General features: G+C 46.4%; 1 protein-coding gene across 2 annotated transcripts in view; it reads right to left on the bottom strand.

Moving 5' to 3' along the window:
• Window positions 1–23,560, bottom strand: part of SLC22A15 (solute carrier family 22 member 15) — a 398,229-nt gene that overhangs the window by 54,102 nt on the left and 320,567 nt on the right. For both annotated transcript variants that reach the window (XM_069635638.1, XM_069635639.1), the window contains exon 8: window positions 11,175–11,260. In XM_069635638.1, coding sequence (XP_069491739.1) covers window positions 11,175–11,260 — 86 coding nt within the window. The remainder of the gene's footprint in view (window positions 1–11,174; window positions 11,261–23,560) is intronic.

Below are 23,560 nucleotides of genomic sequence, written 5' to 3'. Positions count from 1 at the left end.
TTCACTAAAGCTGACGAAACAACCACAAGATCGTCCCAGTGATGATCGCTCGAGACCATTGCTTTGCCAGCCACTATTGTATCAGACGCATGTGGAACCTTGCGTGTGGCACTAAAAAGATGCAGGAAGCCATCATTCCAAGAAGGATGCATGACCTATCGAATAGTCAACTGATGACCGGCTACATAACAAGGAATTTGAGTTACGATGTTTTGTACCCTCTTGTTGGAGGGGAAGACTTGAGCATCTTCTGTTCAAATCATTGCGCCTAAGAACTGTTTGATCCAACTGGGTGCAACACTTTACTTTTCCTTGTTCATTGAAAACCCCAACTGAAACCGAAGGTTGATTGCGTTTTGTTTACACTTTTGTGCCGTCTCGCATATTATTTGCCAGTGTTCGAGATAACGGTACACTGGAATAGATTGCCTGCGTAAGTGGGCCGCCACAAAAGCTACAACATTTTGAAAACTCGAGGAGCTGAGGTTATATTGAATGGAAGCACCTTGATTTGGTAGTATGTGGACCCAACCTTGAAACATAGGTACTTTCAAGTGAGCCATCAACATTGAAATATGAAAATAAGCATCTTTCGTGTCCAATGTTGCCATGTAATTCCCTTTTTTCAAACGTGGGATGACTTCTTGCAAGGTTGACATCCTGAACCTCTGAGGCTTGAAATAAGTGTTGGAAGGTCTTAGGGTCTAGCATGGGTGTCTGGATAAGTCTTTCCTTGGCACAAGGAAGTACACAGAATAGATATCCTTGTTTACCTCTTTTAAAAAGGGATGAGCACTACTGTTCCCTTTGCAAGTAGTTGACTGGATCTCTGCATAGAGTATGCCCTGATGTTCCATGGAAATGTACCTTGATCTGGGTGGATGATCACGCAGTATCTCCAGAACCATGAGCAACCCTCTGCTACGGTTGATGGCACCGACCTGTTTGTAGCGATTCCCTCACATGCGTAGGTGCATTGTGAAATGCGCCCCCCTACTGGGGGACATAGGAGGCAACCTGGATGTGCTCGTCATTGTTTGGAGGGAGCGGCCAACCTTTAGCAGCTTAGCCTCTGCCCCAACCACATCCCCTTCGGAAGGATCTTTGCCCGGAGGACTGAAATGATCAGAGTTGCGATTGTCTTGTATACCAGGAAGTGGATGATGCACCTGGAGTGTATGGAATTTGGGATGCCTTTTGAGAACCCTTGTATATGAAAAGTGCACCTGATATTGAAAGTGTCCCGTTGCACAAAGGCTTTATTAGAGATTTGGCCAAGTGTTATTTCATGTTCTTTCTTGGCCGCCTTAAGTGCACCGTCTACTGCTTTACCAAAGAGAACTTGGTTCTCAACAAGCATACTGAAAGTTGCCAGAGTCTCAGGCTTGAAACCGGTGTTTGAGCCATGAGTGCAGTTACCAACAATTCTGCCAGCGGTGTCAGCTGCGTCTCATGAAATGTTTATAATGCAGTTTGCCACCCGTTTACTCTCAGGCACCAGTTTTAGAAATATAGGTCTTTAGTGGCTCTGGCACTTGGTCTGGTTCTTCATCTAGGTTCCATTGGGCTCTATTGTCACTTACCATTAAAGTGGTATTATTGGCAATTCCAGCTTGAAAGGCAACAGAAGAAGCTCTATTTTTGCCCAGCCTATATATCTTCTTGCTCTCCTTATCTGGAGGAGCCTCTGCAGTAGCCAAAGGAGGGGCTGCTCTTCTGTGGGTTGTGGTTACTACCAGAGTGTTTGGTGTTAAATGACCTCTGACATACAAGGCGTCAGGTGGAGCTGGCTTAAACCGCTTCTCTACACACAGATCAACTGGAGTCATGAGAGATGGCGTGGAAAGGGATACGTTTTTAAACAGACTGTAAAAGAGGAACATAGGGGCCCACTAACTTTTTCTCATTAAGGATGTGATCAACAAATTGGTGTCATTCTCAGATTCATGGGTTTCAATTTTAAAAATGATCAGCTGCCTTCTTTAAAAGATCATTACAAAGGAGTTGATCATCAATAGGAGAATTAGCTATGGCTTCATCTTGGATGCCTGGTGTAATCAGGATGGTGAAATCATCACAAACTGTACCTTGATGATCATCACCAATAAAGATGCCCTGATCCCGATTAATATTAATTATGGTTTGACGTGTTACCTGATCTATTCTAGGTACACGCTCTCCCTGTTTTAATTGTGGTTCACCTGCTCCTGTGAAATATACTTCTGTTTTATCTGGTGTTTTTCTAAAGAATTAACAAACAAGCAGACTTTGACCATTGTGGACTCAAAACACTCTTTTTGTCGATGAAACGTCTTCAACTGCGACATGTGATGGAAAAACAATCTCCTCTGGGTTATTTTTATGAAAAGCTTCAGCTAAAGGGTAAGAAGCCCTGGTGTAATGTGGTGTTTTTGGAACAGTATCCGTTTGTCTTGGCATATGCGCTTTGGAAAGAGACACCAACTGGTTTGACGACTGTTTAGGTGAGTGTGTCTGGGAAACCGAGTCTGTCTGCCTGAACGGTTGTTTCAGAGTGTGTGTTTGTGTGAATCAGATGCATGTTTAGACTTTTCTTTATGCGCCTCTGTCTGCAAAGATGAAGGCATCGAGGATTTTGAAGCCAAACCTAATGTACTCAGCGGCATTCTAGATACAGGGTCCTCTGTCGAAAGCTTTGATGGAGATGCAGAAAACTGTTCTCGTGCCGTCTGGGTTAATGCAACCATAGGTTTGTGTTCTGCGGGCCTACCTTTTAGCAGCTAAGGGCATGCATGTGTTTGACCTGCGAGATTAAGTGCCCCTGCTTATGTGAGTGTCCGCTCCTGTCGCCAGGGGTGTCTCCATAGCAATGCTCGACGCATGCCATCTGGAGCTGGAGAAGAGCGCAAGGGAGTTTACAAACTCCAATATTGTGTCTGTGGCGTCCCTAAAGACACTGACGCTGCCTTGTTTGTCCTCAGACTCCTCCACGCCAGCAGGGTAATCAGAAGAGGCCTCAGCCTGCATGGTGTAGGCTGCCCAATGCTCTGTCCATCTATCTTTTAGTGTTTTTGGGGGGAAAAAGTTTACAAGCTGCACAACGTGTTTCCAAACGGTATCGTGGAGGACAACGATTGCACACAGAATGTGTGTCCTTTCACAGAAATGAATGGTTGCACTTAGGCAGAATTTAAAGGGAGTATTTTCCATGACTATTAATAAAGGCAGATTGGTAAGGGGTGTAAAAAAAATGAAAAAGAAGAGTCCTTCTCTAGATATACAAGAATATGTTCACCCCCACACTCTTCCTACTGAGAGGACCAAAGCCTGATGTACACCGCAAGGGCTGACCAGGAGTTGGATCCGCAAGCCGTCGACAGATGTGTAGTCAATCACTGAAGACTGTTGAGTGTTGATGAGGCATCGAGTTGTGGTAACAAGTAAATTAAATAATGATAGTAAATATTAATATCATGTTACTCACCATAATCTTATTTCTGATACTTGTATCTGCTTAGATTCACATGCTGTGCATAGGCCGACATCTAGTGGAAGCTGCAGAGTATTACAGTTTTTGTTTTTGAAATTCGAAAAGGGACGTCAACAGGGCGTGCCAGTAATGCGATCCCTAGTGCGACGTCCACTGTACCCATGATCCTTCACGCGTCGAGGTCCCTCAGATTGTTATTTTTCTGACATGCATTAGCATGAAGTGTAGCGCGAGTACCGTTGTATCCAAGCAGATGCGTATTAGACAAGCTCATAAGCATTAATTCGCCTTCTCTCCGAGGGGATGAAGGGTGGGCGCATGTGAATCTAAGCAGATACAAGCATCAGAAATATGATCACGTTGAGTAATGTATCCGTTCTGAGTCTTGTGGAGTCTGCTAAGATCACATACTGTGCAAAGATTAGCAAGCAGTGTTAGGAGAAGGTGGTGGGATGTGAGAAGGTTTATGGGCGAACAGATGTCTTAGAACCACTTGTCCCACCTGTGTATCTGTGTTGGAATGAGTCAATGCAGTAATGTTGAGTGTGTATTGAGCTCCATGTAGCTGTGTAGAGGGACATTTGCAATGAAAGCCAGAGTGGCCCTATGCTACTTGTGGAGTGAGCTCTAGGTGTGAATGGCAGTGTTTTGTTTGATAATTAATATCACAGTTGTATACATCAGACTATCCATCTGGAGATGGCATTTTTGGAAAAGACTCGCACCAAATTACAAATCTTCTCCACTTGTCGAAATAACAGTGTCTAGTGTTTGGTTTTCTTGCCTCCTTGAGGATATCCAAACATCTCTGTGGCAGGTTAAGATGTCCGAACTCTGACTTCAGGAGCCATGCTGCCAAGTTCAGTGAGTGAGGCTGTGGGTGCACCGTTAGTCCCCCATGCTGAGTGAGTAGCTTGCTCAGGTACGGGAGCTTGATGGGATCGCGCATCGCCAGTCTGCGCAGATGTGGATACCAAAGCTGTCTTGCCCACACAGGAGCAACTAGGATGAGCGTCACTTGTTCCTTTGTTCACCACCTTCTTCATGAGAGGAGTCAGGGGGGGCGGAGTGGAAAGCATTAGCAAATTTCCCTGACCAGTTCATCCATAGGGCGTTTGTTCTCCTTGGACCTGGGTGGGGGAACCTGGACATGAATTCTGGGCATTGACTGTTTTCGCTTGTAGCCAACAAGTCTATTGTGGGGAAACCGCATTTAGAGAAGAGGTGCTCTACGACCCCTGTGTGTAGTCGCCATTCGTGTTCCTCTGGTAGGGTATCTCTGCTCGGTGAGTCTGCCGAGAGTTGAGTTCCCCTGGAACGTGCTGTGACGATAGGAATATTTTCCGTTTGAGAGCCCATCTCTAAATTTGTTGTGCAAGCCTGGACAGATTTGGAGAACGTGTGCCCCCGTTTGTTGATGTAAAACATTGCTGTAGTGCTGCCGGTGAGGACTTGCACTAACTGGTTCGCTAGTTGCATCTGGAATGCCTGAAGGTCTCTATTAAAGTTCCTAGGAACTGTTTGGTTGTGTTCGGAACTAGACTTGATTTTTTCTCGTTTATGGAGAAGCCCAAATGAAAGAGAATGTTGATAGTTCTTTGAATGTTTTGCCTGCAAATTAGGGGAGTCTCCCCTGTAATCAGCCAGTCGTCCAGGTAAGGTACACTGGAATTGCCTCCCTGCGCAGGTAGCTGACACCACCGCCAGTACCTTTGTGAATACCCTTTGAGCAGATGCTATTCCGAAGGGCAGCGCTTTGAATTGGTAGTGCTGATTTGCTATCTCTTGTAGCGTAGTCATGCGTAACTTTGTTTGAAGGGTGTACATCTAATACTGGGTTATCACACTATCACGGTCAAAGGAGACATTCTGCTGAACAGATCATATATATGTATTCTCGGTGCATCATATACACAGAACAGCAACACTTTCTAGTCAGCGGGTCAGCCCTAGCATCTGGTATATCAGCACTTATTGATAAAGAATAGAAATTTTTATTCAACCATAGTATAAAAATAATGATGTAAATCTGAATATAAAAATCAGTCCCAAGTTTTAGCCACAACTTAAAAAATGGACATTTTACATTAGATAATGCCCAATATTAATCTTCCACGGAACGGAAGAAAATGCGTTTTGTCACTCAGTACGCATGAGTGACCCCAAAATGCAGTGCATGTACATAATCTGCAACCACAGCCTCGAGGGCCGTGCAGGCAATGCTGTCAATGCCCAATCGTATGTATGGGAATAGTGTCAATTACAGCTATTGGGACATACTAAAGTGGGCCATTGTCTAGTGATTGGTATGGTTGGGTAAACTATCTGTGTTTTGTGCAAATGCTCTACAGAACTTTACCTTCTAGTTCAAAACATGATGCCTAAAAATGAATTCAAGAGCAATATACAATATAAAGAAGCATACATGTGACTCAAAAGTTTCTAAACAATGTATTATGTCTCTCTCAGAGATGTTCCTGTGTTTCAAAAGGACCTTATAGTTAGGATACCTTATACAAATGTGTTGTGTTACATCCATACAAGTTATTAGATCCTTCTAGCAGCTGGCACAGCTTTGGTCAATAAAGATTTATACATTGCCGTGCACACAGAGCTCTAGAAAAATCTAGTATTGGGCATTATCTAATGTAAAATGCCAATTTTTTAAGTTGTTGCTAAAACTTGGGACTGATTTTTATATTCAGATTTACATCATTATTTTTATACTATGGTTGAATAAACAGGTCTATTTCTATTCTTTATCAATAAGTGCTGATATACCAGATGCTAGGGCTGACCCGCTGACTAGAAAAGTGTTGCTGTTGTGTATATGATGCACCGAGAATACATATATATGATATGTTCAGCAGAATAATGTTTCCTTTGACCGTGATAGTGTGATAACATGTATTCCCATTCACGGTAGGAATGCAAATCCAACCGCAATAGGTCTTAACTAAGACCCATTGTGTTTCATCTAATACTGGGCGCAGTGTTAGGTCTTTCGTTGGCACAAGGAAGGAGGTTGAATAACCTTGTTTACCTGATTGGCCGGGACGATTTCTATGGTGTCCTTTTGGAACAGCGTGCCGATTTCCTTGAGGAGGATGCGTTGGTCTTCCTTGGAGTGGGTTTTCTGGTGTGGGGTGATGGTTCTGGGGTCACTCTAGGAGCTCTGTACAATATCAGCCCTCTACGGTGGGCAGCACCCATTTGTCTGAGGCGATTCCCTCCCATGCGTGAGTGAAGTTGGAAATGCCCCCTTCGACTGGAGAGGCATGGGAGGGCACCTGAAGCGGGCAGTCACTGTTTCGGAGGTGCGGTACCACCTCTAGAAGAGGAGCCCCTTCCCCGACCGCGGGATCTGCATAGACCCATCTGTTAACTTTTAGAGGCCTGGCCTTGATTATTCCCCCAGGATGTTCCCTGATTTTGATTATAGCTCGGACCCTCTGGGAATGTTGTCCACGTGAGCGATGTAAGTTACTGTCACCCCCTCTGGACAGTGGGTTTGTTGGTCAGCTGGCCCAATGACTTCAGTATATTATACTCTTCTTTTGCAGTCTTCAAGGCATCCTCAACGGCCTTACCAAAAATTACGTTGGGCTCAATGGGTATATTGAGCAGAGTGGCTTGAGTCTCCTGCTTGAAGCTGGATTGGCGTAACCAAGCGTGACGCTTAATAATAGTTCCCTCTGCTAGGATTCTGCCGGTGTTGTCTGTGGCATCAAGATTAGTTTTTAACAAGCAGCTTGAAACTGCCCTGCCTTCCGAAGCCACAAAGGACAATTGTGTTTTGAGGGATTTTGGGGCTGATGATTGCAAAGCTGAGACCTCATCCCATTTATGACAGTTATATCTAGCTAAAAGGGTGGAGTTATTAGCTACTCTGGCCTTAAAGGCCCTGGAAGAGGCCACTTTCCTCCCCATTGTATACAGCCTCTTACTCTCCTTGTCCGGAGGTGCCTCAGAGGAGGCTAGGGCTGTACCAGCTCTCTTCCTGGTAGTGTTCACCACGAGAGAATCAGACTTGAGTTGTCCCCTGATGTATAGGGGGTCTGATGCAGCAGGTCTGAAAAGCTTTTCTATGCATGGGGTTAACCGCCCATGTCTGATTAGGTGTTTCCAGCAAGGGTTATATCTTTCGCTGAACAGACCGCAGGAGGGGGATGAACTGAGTGACAGCCTTCTTGTCTCCCAAAATATCATCAACAAAATCTTTGTCCTGCTGAGTTTCCTACGTTGCTATCTGGAAATGTTCAGCTGCCTTGACAAGCACGTCATTTAAAAGTGGCTGGCCATCAATGGGCGAATCTGCCACAGGAGGATCCTGATTGACTGGAGACTCCATGATATATATGTCTGGATCTGGGTCAACCTCATCATCATCATCTTCCCCATAATAAGGGTCTGCTGCCTCTTGATATGCAAAGAGGTCCCCGTTGTCAGTGTCCGGGTCATAAAGGTCAATGACCTGGGGGTCTTGCACTACGGTATCGGGGCGAGACCTTTTAGAAGGGGGTTCAGGTATCTGAGAACTAGAGGCTGCTGTTGTAGGAGGGGTGGATTGGAAACTGGTGAAATAATTAGGGTCTTTTTCATAAAAGGTTGCCATGAAGGTCATCCTCCTCAAGACCCTTGCAATATCTTCACATGACCATTGGGTAGAGCTAGGACTGGACATAGGGTCAATAGGAAGTCCCTGATCTTGTGGAGTGGATGGGACTGGAGATGAAGGCTGGGCCTTTTTCTTTAGGGCAGAAGATAAGGAATCCTGTGCCTGTGGGTCCTTACTCTTGTGAGGGGGCCTACCCTCCTGGGACCTTTCCCTGAGGGGTCTTAGAAGACTTCTTTTTGGACTCTCTTCCTCGGACTAGGCCCTCTGGGATGTGCTTTTTTATCAAATGGGCTAGTCCCGCCTGAATAGGGTTTTTTACCGTCTCCGACGAAGAACGTTGAATCTCGGCTAAGGGCTGTTACGAAGTCTCGTCACCTGATGTACGACGTTCGGGAATTGTTTTGCTCATGATGTCTGTTCTGTCTTTCGCAGTTGGGGCCTGTCATGTGTTGATCTCGATCTGGAGTGCCCAGAGGACAGGGATTCAACGGACTTCTCCCTAGACATGGTGCAATGGGAGTCTCGGTCGTGGGTTGTGTGTTAATTGGAAGGGGTTGTGAGAGTGCCCTTGCTGCTAGGTGTCGTCCCCTTGCCAGGTGTCATCCCCGTAGCAAGGCCGCCGGCCTGTCTGATGGGGTCGGGGCCTGGGCTTGGGAAACCGGAGTCTCCCGGTCGCTTTCGTCGAGGGATACCGCGGCGTTGCTGCCGTCGCTGAAAGTTCCCTTCACATTCATGGTGGCATCATCCTGCAAGGAGTGGTGGGCCCAGCGTTTGGTTTTGCGGTCCTTCATCGTCTTGGGTTTAAAGAGCTTACACGCTCGACAGATCCCCTCGACATGGTCCCGAGGGAGACAAAGGTTGCACACATGGTGCTGGTCGAGCCAAGGGAACTTTTTGTTGCATTCAGGGCACAATTAAAAAGGGGTCCTATCCATAACGGAATGACACAGCAGCTAGGCGAGTGTAATATATGAAAAGGGGCATATATATTCTTAAATGTCCTCCCCCCTCTCTCCCTACTGTGTGGGCCGAATCGGCCTCCGAAGGCCGGACGGATCAGTCGACGGGAGTCTTCGACAGTCATATCTTCACCGCTGTCTGATCTCGATAGTCAGCGATACTGGTTATAAAGGATAGTAAGAAAAACTATCAATAATTGGTATACATCAATGGCGATAAACTGAAAGGAGAATTCCGCGAAATAGCATCCGTCTACGATGGCGGAAAAAAAATATCTGAGGCACCTCGACGCGTGAAGGATCATGGGTACAGTGGATGTCACACTAGGGATAGTATTACTGGCATGCCCTGTCGACGTCCCTTTTCGAATTTCAAAAAACAGCAACTGTAATACTCTGCAGCTTCCACTAGATGTCGGCCTATGCACAGCACGTGAATCTAAGCAGATTCCACAAGCCTCAGCAATATATACATATACATTTGCTTATATAGTCATGTGTTGAGCAATATGTATAAAAGCGAAGTACTTTATACAAGAGATTATCCTGAATAACAGCTATAAGGTGTCTACAATAGACCTAACTCGCGTTTAAAATCAGTAGGAAGGAGAAGCACTAAGCTAGTACATTTTCAGCTTTGCAAGGGCTTGAAAGAGTGAAACGCAGAGATTTTCCATGAAGAAATGTATACAAAACAGGAGGCAATTATAAAAAAACAAATGAGTATTTAAAAAGCCAATGGACCACCATGGGAACAAACACACATTGAAGGTTTACATGTGCATAAATACCTTAATGTACTTTTAGGGTGTTTTAGAATAGTGTCTATAGACACCAATGGGACAAAGGTAACTGGTTGCTCGTCGTTATGATGAAAACATAGGTATATATCACTTGCAGGTCAAATGAGCTAAGGTAGCAGCAATCCTCGAGATGGGGAGTCTTGAGGACCCCAGCAGTAGACAGTGAAGGCGCAGGTTTGAGTACCAGAGGAACAGATGCTTGCAGAGCAGTAATATAAGCAGGGGACCCTGATGAAGGGGCAAAATGATATGAGGGTCAAATGACCGAAGCAGGCAACCAAGGCTGAAGAAAGCAGTGGAGGTGGCTAAAGAGTCACAGGTGCAGGGGTCATTTTTGGCGTTTAGATTGGGTCTTGCAGGTTTGTGACTCCAGTTCTACAAGCAGAGCCTTGGGATTTGGCAGGACCATGAAAAACTACATTGAAAGCCAGAGTTAGGAAACCCACAAAGAGGAGTGCACGACAGCTGCAGCGAAGCAGCACAGGGGTGGCTCCTTAAGGCATGTCACAGGTAGCTCTGTTGAGAACAAGGGACTCAGGACAGGTAGCAAGAACCATCCAACAATTAGGAGCCGGTGCAGAGGTGGGCATCTCGATATCCCGCGCAGCAGCAATAAAGGTATGCAGAGAAGCTTCAGCCACTGTTCCCTCCAGGCAGCAAACACTCCCACTTCAGGTATGAAGAGTATCCATTTCCAAGAAGATTCAGGAAGCACCCACAGTTTGCCGGCATGAACGTCCCAGCAAGGGATGTTGGCTGGAAGACTGGGAAGGGAATCTGCTGTCCAAGCCATGGTCCTCTCCCAACAGGATGCTGGCAATGTCCTTTTGGAAGGCCTTCCTGTGACTATGCTGGTTTCCCCGAGACGTGTCCTGCATGCTGCAGCACGACTCAAAGGACTCTGCAGATCTGACCACAATACCCAGACCTTCATCGAACTTATCGTCAAATCCTGCTGCATCACCAATACCTGATGTCCCCAAGCTGAGAAACTCAGCATCTCTAGAGGCATACCATCCACCAGAATAAGGAAAGCTGCAGGAAGGAAAGAACCAGAAGACACAAGTTCTCGGTCTACGTGCCGACTCTGCACTGGGTGCACCCCAGCCAAGGAAGTCAGACAGTCTGCTAAGGGTAGTACATCAAAAAGAAATTCTAACTGCAGCAGGTCTCTGTGGAAAGCAACAGCAAAAAGAAAGTCTAGGAAACTTGAAAGACAGTAAAACGTTTAGTGCACTAGACAAGTCAGCAAAAAGAACCACAACAAAAGAATTGTGAACTAAAAGCCATTAAAAAAAAAACTGCATTTAAAAAGATAAAAGTACCTTTCTTTTCTGGAAGAGCCATCACTATGAGACAGGCCACACCTCCTATGCACAGGAATCCCGCCAAGGTCCGCTTACGCCCAAACCTGCCAGAGCAAACAGAACACCACCATTACCATCATAGGCAACAAACGAATACAAGAGCGTCTTTCTGTCATTTGGCGACATACGACCTGGCTACCAGCCACAGGCATTAAACAACTGTACTTCATTGCTGGGGCTGCATACAGCAGCACAACCCCAAGAACCTATTTTTCTAAAACAAAATATTAAAAACACAGAAGGAAATACACCAGGATTCAAAGAATCGATACAAGGAGGAGCAGGGAAAGTAGTCCAAAATCATATTCCTTTAAGGCTTTAAAACAGAACAGAATGTCCTGAAATCATAACGGGAATATAACCAGTTCTAGGTCTGGGGATCAGGTAAATCACCCATGTCGTCCTGTTGGGTTTATGCAACCCCCAGCTGGGCATTTCTATTGAGACCAACACTACAGACAGCAACCACACAACATAAGCAGAGGACAAAAGGGGAAGGAGTGATACAATAGGTAGGGCGCATACAGCAGGAAAACACCAGGGGCCCTACGATGGGGGAAATCAGGTGAACAACTCGTTAAACACGGCCCATGGTTGTTCTTTGTGCACATCCTTTCCTTTTCAAAGAACAGTTTCCTTGTCGAATTAAGAGCAGATAAGGGGGTAGTCATCAGACCCGTCACTTCCGTCTTCTTGGCAATACTTAGTGCTATATACTGCGATTTGTAGTTTTAGGTTACTTTGCAGCTAGTTTTACAAGCAATTCAAAGTTTTCCCATAAGGATTTACTGGCTCAATTCAGTGAGTACTAAAGTCAGTGGCCCAATTCTCATGATTTTTAAAGTACGTAACCTGCCAAGAAAAGGTACAGCTACAAATCCCAATCATCAAGGGGGCTCCAGATAGGATTCCTATGCCCAGATTGGGGAGGGAGATGACGAATCTGTGGGAAGAATATCCAGCAGAAAGAACGTTACCAGGGCTAAGTAATTTGTTCTTCTAATGGATTGTGTCCCCCCACGGATTCCTCACATTTGATGGACTCTCATAGCAGTTTCTAAATGGAGGTGGGACTAATTAATTTTGTTATTGATTTATGCTGTGAAGAAGAGCTGTTCCAAATCTAGCTTCCTGTTCCAACAAAGAATCTAGGCAGTCATGTTTTGAAAAGGTGTGTCACGAAGACCAGGTTGCATCATTACAAATCTCCTGCACTGGTACACCTCTTTGTAGAGCTGAAGTGGTTACCACCCTCCTGGTAGAATGTGCCCTTAAATTATTCCAAACATGCTTACCAGCCAGGGAAAAACATTCTTTAATACACAGAATAATCCTCTGCAACCAAGTCAGTTTGGTCACAGGCTGTACTAACCTATAACCAACAAAACGTGGGTCGTTGGGATCGAATCAGTGTAATCTCGCTTCATCCTTGGAAGGGTGAGGAGGTGGGTAAAAAGCAGGCAAAACTATGTTCTGTGTTAGGTGAAATTCCGACACCACCTTAGGAAGAAAGGAGGGACAAACCCTCAGAACAATGGTCTTCTTGGAATAAATGGTGAAAGGAGGTTTGAACTCACTCGAAGTGACAGCCTCTAGAAAAATAGATTTAGAGTCAACATTCTAAGCGGAAACAGATTGGAGAGGGTCAAATGAAGCTCCATCAAGAAATTCAAGAGCAAATTAATATCCCAAGCCGGAACAATGAAAGGGACCGGAAGGAAGATATTTGTTACTCCCTTGAGGAACCGAACAACAATGGGAATTTTAAATTAAGAGCCTTGTTTTAGCATGCGCTTGAAAACAGATAGCGCTGACAGATAACCATGGCAGAGTAGACACCTGCAGCCCTTGATGGGCCAGGTATAACAAAAAAAGACAATACAGCGGGAGTGTCACAAATGAAAAGATCAATATGTTTAGCTCTACATCAGCTGCAAAATGTGCTCCAATGGCAGAGGAATAGAGCTTTTGTTGCTGGCCTTCTAGCTGAAAGCAACACCTCTATAGCGTCTTCCTGAGATTCCAGCCTTTATAGCTCAACCTCTCAGAAACCAAGTGTGAAGGTTCAGAGTCTTGACTTTTCGATGAAGAAGACAGCCTCCCTCTTGCAAAAGGAGGTCCGCACTCTGGCAAAGATGAATTGGAGGGCAGATGGATATGTCTAGAAGAGCTGGATATCATGTCGTCCTGGCCAAATGCAGAGCAATCAGGACCATGGTCTTCCTGAACTTCCTCTACCTCCCAGGGACTGGAGGGGACAGGAGTGGAAAAGCCCAGTCCACCACAAACGCTTCCCCCAGATCTCCTCTCTGCAGAAATTCCCCAGAGCAGAACAGGTTGCATCTATTGTTGATACTGGATGCAGACAGATCTACTTGAGTGGTTCGCCAAAAGGCGAAGATCCCTTGAAGGACTTTATATTGAAGTCCAACACGCTTCAGGTAAGTGAACAGTATTCATTTATTTAGTTCACAACTTCTGGGCTGCAGCCTTCCTCACCTTGATGAGCTTGTAACGGACACTCTCTTCCAATCATAACATTCACACACATCATAAGGTTCTGTGATGTCATGGCCTACTGCAAAAGTTCCATTCACGAAACAGGGAAACTATGGACACTATAACACACATCCTTCCCTTCAAATCAAACATGACTGGGACGAAGGTAAGGAGGGTACCTAAGAAATATACCAAATCTTCACAATGTAATGGGTGTAAAATAAACAAGGTGGATGCCGACGCTGATGTTGCAAGGGAGCTGTCAATGATTTCTTTTACAACCTGCTCCTTCTTCCATATTTCGCCTCCCTCCAACTGCCCTGCATTCCCATATTTCACCCAGAGTCTTTACACCAGAACATTTGCAATCTGTTTTGCTCCATCTGGGAAGATTGATTTTGACGCCATCATCTCTCCTCACACTTAACAACTTGCATCTATGCTTAACATCATAGCGCCTCTTGGATGCGTCACCAATTATCCTCATCCTGTCATAACAACATCCACCATTTTGGAGTGTCCCATCCAACCTGGCACCAACCTGGTGTTAGGTTTGCGACCTCTCCTTAGCTCGAACAGTGCTATACCACTGACAGGATGAGGTGTACTCCTGTATTGAAACACTCTCCACAATAATTCCTTCTGCCAATCTCTACCAACCTATACTGGCAAACTAATTCCATCCATAAGCGTCCTATTAAAACACTCAACACATCCATTACTCTGTATGGTATAGTGCCAACATCGTCTGTCCTCCACCCATCCTTGAAATTCCCTGGACACGAACTGCAGACCATTGTCACTGATCAAAACAGATGGCCAAGCTTACCTCCAAAATATACCTTCTAGAAACCTGATCATATTTTTGGATGCAATATCTGTGATCACTCCTACCTCTGGCCACTTAGGGAGCAAATCCATAACCCCGAGTAGTCTTTGGCACCTCAAAAATTCATCGGCCCTAACAAATCCATGGCAATGGTACCCCATGGACTCCTGAATGCCTGTGGTATCAACATGGGGGGTATTCTTGTCTGAAACACCTTGTCACTGTTCTTACATTACCCACACTCCTTGATCTGTGCCTCATTAAACCGGTCCATACACACCCACCAAAAAGCCATCCTTATGAGGGATTTGGTCGTGCATATTCCCATACGTGCCTTATGTCCCAACTCCACCAGTTTTTCCTACATCCCTAGCGAGACCGACAGCCTCTTGTTAGGGAGATTTATCATTTTTATGCTTCATCCCCTATCCTATTGAGACCCCCAGAACCTTTTGCTTGTCTTATGGCCCTTTTTCTTTCAATCCTAAATGAGTGTTTCCTTTTTCCTCTCATTCATTCTTGTGGGCTCTGTCTTTTGGAACTCGATTCTTTGTATTCTACCTGTACTATGGAGTCTGTCTGCTCCATAGCTCTTAAAGGCATCTGTGTTTTACTACTGCAGCACACAGCTCCTAATGGACAGTGTTGCTGGGGACCCTTAGGGACCTCCATTAAGAGGATGTTTCTGTATCCCCCTTCTCTCTGCTCCTGCGACATTTTAGTCACATAGACAATCACTTAGTTAAGGCTGGTGGCAGTGGACGTGTTCTACCAACTATTGTGTATTTTATGTACCGCAGGCTATGTCCATAGCCTTGGTAGTGTATAAAAGGAGCACTCAAGTACCAACGTGGGGCCTCCCTTCTTTTTACGCCATTACTAGCGTGTTTGTTCTTTGTTAGCCCTTCTTCTACCATTCTGGGAGGTGGGAGGCAAGTGTGTGCGTTTTGCCTTTGGCAGGATCCAGTACGCTATGGGCAGGCAGGCAGAAAGTAGGAGAGGAGTCTTCCACCCCCGGTCTTTGTCTGCCAGAGTGCCTGAATAGGTCGACCTCCTACAGGGGGCTGGCTGTCCTGATTGGACAGCCAAATGCCCCTTTTTGTAAAATGCTGAGAGAGATTGCAGAGGAGTGTTTGCTGGAACTGTATAAAAGGGGAGGCTTCTAGAGTGAAAAGCAAGTTGACCACTGGAAATTGAAGTTACCAAAGAAGGTGACCAGAGATGCCTGCAGACCGTTTTCAACATTGAAGCAGCGACCACTGCTGTCGTGGCTCTGTTTTCTGTGTGGCAGAGGAACTCCGAAGAGGACAACTCCATCCCTTTGACTGGCAGGAACAACCAGTCCCAAGACTAACTTTGAAACAAGCCATCTCCCGAGGTGCTAGGAGCTTCCAGAGCTGCAAAACACCCAATACCAGGAGACCTACTGCCCATTCGAGTGCATAGTCATGGAAAGGGTGAATCTGTCCAAATCGTTGCTGAACCCATAAGGACACGCCAGAGATCCGATCCAACTCGCCAAGACCCCCTCGCCAGAGTGTGGGACTGTAGGAAGCAAATGAGATTGACCGGGAAATCCGTGTCCTTTGTTGGTGCTGCAGAAAAGGCACCAAAATCACAGAGTGAACCAAGAAGTTTCTGAAAGTCGTGCAACAGTTTTTCCCTTCAGACTGCTGGGGAATGATCCCGTCCATTGTCCTGTCCTCAGTCACCAGACCAAGGAATCCAGAGGTTGGGCTCCAGAGCTGCAACATTGCAGAGCAACCAGTACAAACATTTTCCTCTAACATAAGGTAGTGTGGGGACAAAGATATTGCTTACCTGATTCCAGAGCGTTAGAGTGCACATACAGGTGCCCAGGGCAACTCTGCCTTACCTCTGACCCAAGTTGCTGCTTGTGTCCCCTTTTCGAGTCCGTTTTAAGTCTCCTTTGTTAGTTAACTTGCTGCTTCATTAACGCTAGACACTGGAAGAAATCCACAGGCACTCTTCATTATTCGCTGATTGTCAAGACTTCAAGCCCTCTACGAACTGCCTTTAGCTAGGTTTGTGTTTCTGGACTTAAAAGACTTAATAGGTGAAGAAACCGTCTCGAGAACCTTGAACTAAGCTCATGCTGCACTAACTAACCATTTTCCTCCCTTTAAGTGACTTTACTATATGTGTTTGCAGAGTAAATGTACTAACATACAAACTGTTGAAAACTGCATGAGTGCGCAATAACTGATAATACAATAACATTGTCTTTTCCCTTTTTAATGTTGCTACAAATGTAACCGCAAACAAACACAAAAATGAAAGTGCCCCTTGAAGTGGAGTTTCAAGTATTCCTAAGTCTTCTAATATAAAAGTCTGAAGTATTTAAGTGATTCTGGTGTAAATATAATAAATGAACAAGTTACTTACCAACTGTAACGTTCTTTCGACTGGATGTTCCTCCCACGTATTCCTCATCTTATTGTAACGCTCACCTGACTCCCACGGAGGCGCTGGCCTGGTTCGCACTGTTGTGACCTCGTCTAAGGTGATGCGCAGGGGTCGGAAGACGGACTGGACCGGGCCCCAAATCTGGCTTGTCTGACTCGCAGAAGTATCCTTCTGTAGGTGAAAATAGGGGGTTAACTGTCTGCGGGGTAATGCAATCGGCCTCCCACTTACCCCTCTCACCCTCCTCAAAACCCTTCTGTGCTTCCCCGTAGCGTCTCACCTTAGGGTCTGGAAGGACGAGCTCTCCATCCTGCTTCTGATGCAGGGGCGCGTTGGTATCCAGTTACTTCACTGGATTTTCGGATGGGTGAGAACCAAACTTGCTTGGCTTCCAGGTAAGTTTTTGATAAGTGGTTCCCCTTGTGTCCATGCATTAATGTTCTAATGCTAGTGTCTTTTTCCCCATAGGTGCCGGGGTACAGAATGCCGGGGAACAGGCACCGACCCGAGATGAGAGGTGAAATCCTTGTGGAAATCAGGTAAGTCTTTAATGAGCGTCTTGGTAATGTCTTTTCATTCGCTCATTAACGCTGATGTCTTTTTCCCCTTAGGGGCCGGGGTCCGAAAATGCCTGGATGCGGCGCGGACCCGAAATGAAAAGGGAATGACCCAGCAGGTAAGTCTTAACATGGAGATTTAGCTTCCCTTTTCCCTTCTTTCTATCACCTTCGTTATTGTCTTTTTCTCCTAGGCGCTGGGGCGCGACTGCGGATCCGGATGGTCGCTGCAGAACATGGAAGCGCCCTGTAAGGTGAGTAGAATGAGGCGCTGCAGCGATCGATGCGATGCGATGTGCTTTTAAAAATAAATGTCTTCCTTTTCAGGATCGTCGGCGAAATGTCTCCGGGATGCAGATTTAGCAGGTAAGGCCTTTTCCTTCTTCTGTTCTCTTGTTCCCTTCCTTTGCAGGTGATTCAGGATGCTGGCAGGCGTGGCAGAAGTCAGGATGCAGGAGCAGACACGGTGAGCGTCCAGCTGCTAGATGCAGAACAACGCGAAGCACGTGTGGCTGATCGGGTGTGGTTTAAATAGCCTTGGAAGAAGTTCCTAGAATGTGTCCTTCCTCCAATCAGGTATGTATCCTTCCCCGACCACGCCCGGGTGGTAAATGAGTCCCACAGGTAAAGTAGTTCATTTCAGGCCTCAAGGAGGCCGGGGTTCTGCAGCATGGTCTGCATCAGGTAAGTGCACCCAAACACTTTCATAATGAGCCTGGCGCCTATGGCGCCAGGACTGACGTTTTCTATGAGCCTGGCGCCATAGGCGCCAGGACGCTGTCCAAAGGGCCCCTAATAAGGGGTTGCTGGGACCTTCCCCGGGGACTTGATGTCCGCTTTCGGAGACGCAGGGCCTGAGCCGGCTCCCCGGGAGCGGGCATTGTGACAGCTATGATATTCGTATCCTGCCAGCTTCGCTGCTTCGGAAAAAATGTTTCTTGGCAGAGGGCGGTGTGCAGGAGGTGGTGGCGTCGATGTCCTTCGACGGGCTCCGTACCGGGTCGACATCACCATCAGTATAAATGAGTTGCGCTGCGCCCGTTGGCTTCAGTTCTGTTTTGAGAGGAAATATTCGAGGAATACCCAGGTGTGCCTCATGACTGATAGACCCTTCGTGAGAGGGAAGTGTAATTAACGTAAACTGTACTGCGGGGTAAGATGGGAGGGGTGATGAGGAATATGTGGGAGGAACATCCAGTCAAAAGAATGTTACAGTTGGTAAATAACTTGTTCTTCGAATGGATTGGGTCCTCCCATGTATTCCTCATCTTATGATAGACTCCCATAGCAGTGGTAATTTTGGAGGTGGGAGTACTAATTATTTTTCTCATGGATGGAATGAAGTACTGCCTTGGCAAATAAGCCTTCACTGGAAGAAGGGGCATCTAAGCAATAATGCTTGATGAAGGTATGCATTGATGCCCATGTTGCAGCTGAACAAATATCTGCTGCAGGGACTCCCCTCTTCAGAGCCGCAGAAGTAGCCATTCCCCTTGTGGAATGGGCTCAAAGCCCATCCGGTGGGTCCTTTCCCGCCAATCTGTAGCATTCAATTATAGCCAGAATGATCCAGCGGGATATAGTCTGTTTTGTCACCGCTAATCCAAATTTCTGGCCCGTATAACCTACAAAAAGTTGGTCATCCTGACGCAATTGTGACATTCTTGAAATGTAAAAACTGAGAGCCCTTTTAGGGCCCAGTTTATGCAATCTCTCGTCTTCTTTGCCCAAATGAGGAGGAGGATAGAATGTTGGTAATATGATTTTTTGTGACAAGTGGAAGTCAGAATCTACTTTTGGTAAGAAAGAGGGTTTTACTTTAAGAACCACTTTGTCCGTGTAAAAAGTAGTATATGGGGGTTTACATGAGAGAGCCTGTAGTTCACTAACCCTGCGGGCTGATGTTAAGGCCACAAGAAGGACAATTTTTAATGTTAGAAGCCTCAAGGGACAGGAGTGCAGAGGCTCCAAAGGTATACAAGTTAGAAACTTAAATCCCAAATTGGGACATGAAAGGGTTTGGAGGGTACACATTAGTAAGCCCTTTCAGGAATTGAATTATTAATGGTATTTTGAAGTAAGAAACTTTTCTTCCGAGGAGCGCTTGAAAATGGACAGCGCAGCTAGATATCCTTTAACTGTCCCAATCTGGAACCCCAGATTGGCTAGATGCAATAGGAAAGAAAGCACCATTGGGGTGCCACATTGAAAGGGTCCACATCCTTATCTTTGCACCAGTTCCTGAACTTGTTCCAACAACACCGGTACAAGGATTTTGTTGCTGGCCTTCTGGCCGAAAGCAAAATCTCCATTACGTCATCCAGAAGATCCCAATCCTTGTATTTCAACCTCTCAGAAACCATGCTTGAAGGTTGAGTGTTTTGACCTCTGGATGGGGTACCCGACCTTCCTCTTGCGAGAGAAGATCCTCTCTTTGTGGAAGGCGTATTCGAGGGCAGATGGACATGTGCAGAAGGTCCAGGTACCACGGCCTCCTGGCCCAATCCGGGGCAATTAGAAACATGGTTTTTCCGAACTTTCTCAACCTCCTGATTGCATGAGGAATCACGGGGACTGGAGGAAACACGTACAGAAGTGGGAACTTCCAATCCACTACAAACGTGTCTCCCAGAGCTCCTCTCGGAGGAAATTCCCTTGAGCAGTACTGTTCGCAATTCCGGTTGACCACGGTCGCAAATAGATCCACTGGAGGGGTTCCCCAAAGGGCAAAGATCTGCAGAAGGACTTCCTGAGCTAGTTCCCACTCGTGGGACACTGTGCTCTGCCTGCTTAGAGCATTTGCCACCATGTTCTACTCTCCGTCTAGGTGAACTGCCGACAGAGATTCCTTCTTGTATTGCCCAGAACCAGAGCTGCATTGCCTCTCTGCACACTGGTAGTGATCTTACGCCTCCTCTCTTGTTGAGGTAGTACATGGCCACCGTGTTGTCCGTCATTATCAGGACATTCTTTACCTGTACAGAGGGCAGGAAAGCCTTCCGCGCTAGTCTGATTGCCCTCAACTTCAAAAGGTTGATGTGTAGTGTGGATTCCGATGGAGACCGACGAGCGCTGATTGTCAGATCGTTGGTGTGGGCTCCCCACCCCATAAGTGAGGCGTCCGTCACTACTGTTATCTCCGGCCATGGTTGCCAAAAGGATTCTCCCTTGAGGATATTGTCATTGCAAGCCCACCATAGTAGATCCTGAGCAACTGCGCTCAGGACTTGCAGAAGATCCGACATACTCCCCGAGAATTGGTACCACAGTTCTGGAGGGCCCATTGACGAGATCTCATCCTCAGTCGAGCTTCTGGCACCAGAAAAATGCAGTATGCCATGAGGCCGAGCAACCTCAGGAAATGGAAGGCCGATAGATGTTGGGCATTCTGGAACTTTGTTACCATCTGCAGAATGTGGAGAGCTCTCACCTCAGCAGGGAGGCGAGGCTTTGCCCAAGGAAGTACCCAAGACTGCTCCGATAAACTGGAGCTTTTGGGATGGTATCATGCGAGAAATTGAGGGAGAAGCCCAGTTTGTAAAGGAAGCGACAGGTGATCGACAGATGTTCCTGAGCTTGTTCGGGAGAATGCGCTCTGATCAACCAATCATCCAGGTAAGGGTAGATGTGAATTCCCCCTCTCCTGAGACTCGCTGCCACAACCACCATCAGTTTGGTGAAAACCCTCGGGGCGGAGGTCAGCCCGAATGGCAGAACTCAAAACTGATAGTGAGAACCGCCAACCGCGAACCTCAGGTACTTTCTGTGCTTTGGATGGATTGGCACATGAAAGTAAGCATCCTGAAGGTCCAATGATACCAACCATTGGAGAGCCTGAAGGATTTGAGAAAGGGTTACCATCTTGAACTTGTCATTCCTGAGGACCTTGTTCAAGTTTGGTTCTCAATCCTCTGTCCTTCTTTGGGATGAGAAAGGGGAGTACCAACCCTTGTTCCTCTCCGCTACAGGTACATGTTCTATGGCACCTTTCTCTAGCAGGGTTAAAATTTCCTGCAACAGGAGCGGATCTGGAATTTTGACAGAGTTGGTTCCCGATGGATGGTACTGAGGCCTTTTTAGGAAGGGAAGGCAGTAACTTTGAGCTACTCTCTCCAGTGCCCAAGCATCTGAAGTATTGTCCCGCCATTCCTTTAGATTCTGAGAGATTCTGCCTCCCACTGGGGTTTTGTGTGATAAGGCCTCAGAGTGACTTGGAGGCAGCTGCAGGTGCAGCTGAGGGCAAAGATGCCGTTCCTGAGGCTGATTTTGCACTTTTTCCTCGTCCACCACGAGCGACATTTCTTTTGTCTCTTTGTATGGCTTGTCCTCTTCCTCTACCAAAAGAGAAGTAGTACCGAAAAGAACGACCTCACCAGGAAGGAAGATGAGCCCGAATAAGGTTTCTGAGGCTGTCACATAGAGGGGCTAAGAGATTTAGCTGCCGCTTTTGAGGTCTGTCGTTCTTCTAAGCTATCATCAGCTTTACTACCAAACAGCCTCAAGCCATCAAAAGGCATGTTGAGTAGCCTGGCCTGCACGTCTGGTGCAAACCCCGACTTCCTCAGCCACGCAAATCTGCGTAACACTGTGCTTGCAGCCATGGATTGGCTAATACTATCAGCAGTATCCAGTCCAGACTGGAGACATTCCCCCATTGCCTCCTTTCCGTCTTTGACAATATTCAGGAAGCCTTCCCTTTCCTCGCCTTCCGCAATATGTTCAGCCGCCGCCAAAATGCAGTCCCACAGGTTATGGGTGAACCTGGGCAGGGTACAGGTGACATTAGTTGACTTGAGAGCCATGCTACCCGAGGTAAAGACCTTACGGGCCCAAGCATCCACCTTCTTATCCTCTCTATCCGGGGGGGGAGATAGATGGATAGGCTGTTTGTCTTGACGAAGTTGCTGCCTGAATAACCAGACTCTCTGGAGTGGGATGCCTACTTAAGTAATCAGGGTCAGGACTAGAAGTTCTGTACTTTTTTGGAAAATTACTGTTGACTGCAGCAACAGCATCAGGAACCTCCCAGTTTTTTTCCACTGTTCTCTGAAGTGCCCTATGGAAAGGGAGAACTGGGTCCTTCTAGGGGCCCTGATCAAGTAGATCAGTTATATCATCCAGATCAAAAGTGGGTGAGGCTCTACCCCAGCCCATGTATTCAACAACCCTACTCATTAGACTCCTGTACCCTGAATCTGCATGTTCTGCAGGGTCAGGTTTTTTAAACTCTAGCTCTGGTGACGTATCAATGCCACTAGCAGAGGGAAGGGTGTCACACAGGTCTCTCAATTTCGATTTTGGATCGATTCATTCTTCTGGAACCTCTCTGGTGTCAAATTGTACTCCAAGAGGAGAAACTTATTCTTCCTCAGAGACACTTTCTTCAAATATAGAAGACCTAGACTTAAAGAAGTCTGACTTAGGTAAAGGAGTAAATCTCCTTTCCTGTACTTGAGTTTGGGTCGAAGGAATCTTCGATGGTATTGAAGGAGTCTTCGAAGACACCGATGACGTCTTCGACAAAGGTGTCGAAAACGCCTTTGGCTTCGATGTAGAAGCGTCAGCGCCGATGGCGTCGACTAAGTCGTTGAGGACTTCAACGACTTTTTTAGTCGGTGTTGGGGAAACACTATTCTCGATGAATCTTCGACGATTTGACATCGACTCGAGATTTTCGAGGTTCACCTTTACTACTGTATCGTTCCATAGTAGTTCCTGATTTCCCTGTGTCGTCCAACGGAGGGACCGAGGTCTGGCACTTTTGAGGCTTCTTTGAGGGGGTCGAGGCCGCATTCGAATCCTCTTCCTTCTAAATTCATCCCATTTTCTTGGGGAATACGAGTTAGTGAGACATCTTACCAATTCGGTAGACGTATCAGAGAAGAGGAGGGAGATCTAGGTCTCCTCTTAACATTCTTTGAAGAGGAAAAAGAAGAGCGTCTCGATCTACTGCATGATCGAGACATCTTAGAATGTTTACGGCGATTCGATTCTTTCGAATCGCTCAATTTTCTATGCTTTTTTGACAAGGC

Source organism: Ambystoma mexicanum, chromosome 7p (assembly GCF_040938575.1).
Source record: "Ambystoma mexicanum isolate Mex_15411 chromosome 7p, UKY_AmexF1_1, whole genome shotgun sequence".
Classification (NCBI taxonomy): domain Eukaryota; kingdom Metazoa; phylum Chordata; class Amphibia; order Caudata; family Ambystomatidae; genus Ambystoma; species Ambystoma mexicanum.
The sequence above is the reverse complement of the archived record's forward strand: the minus strand, read 5'-3'. Positions and strand labels throughout refer to the sequence as shown.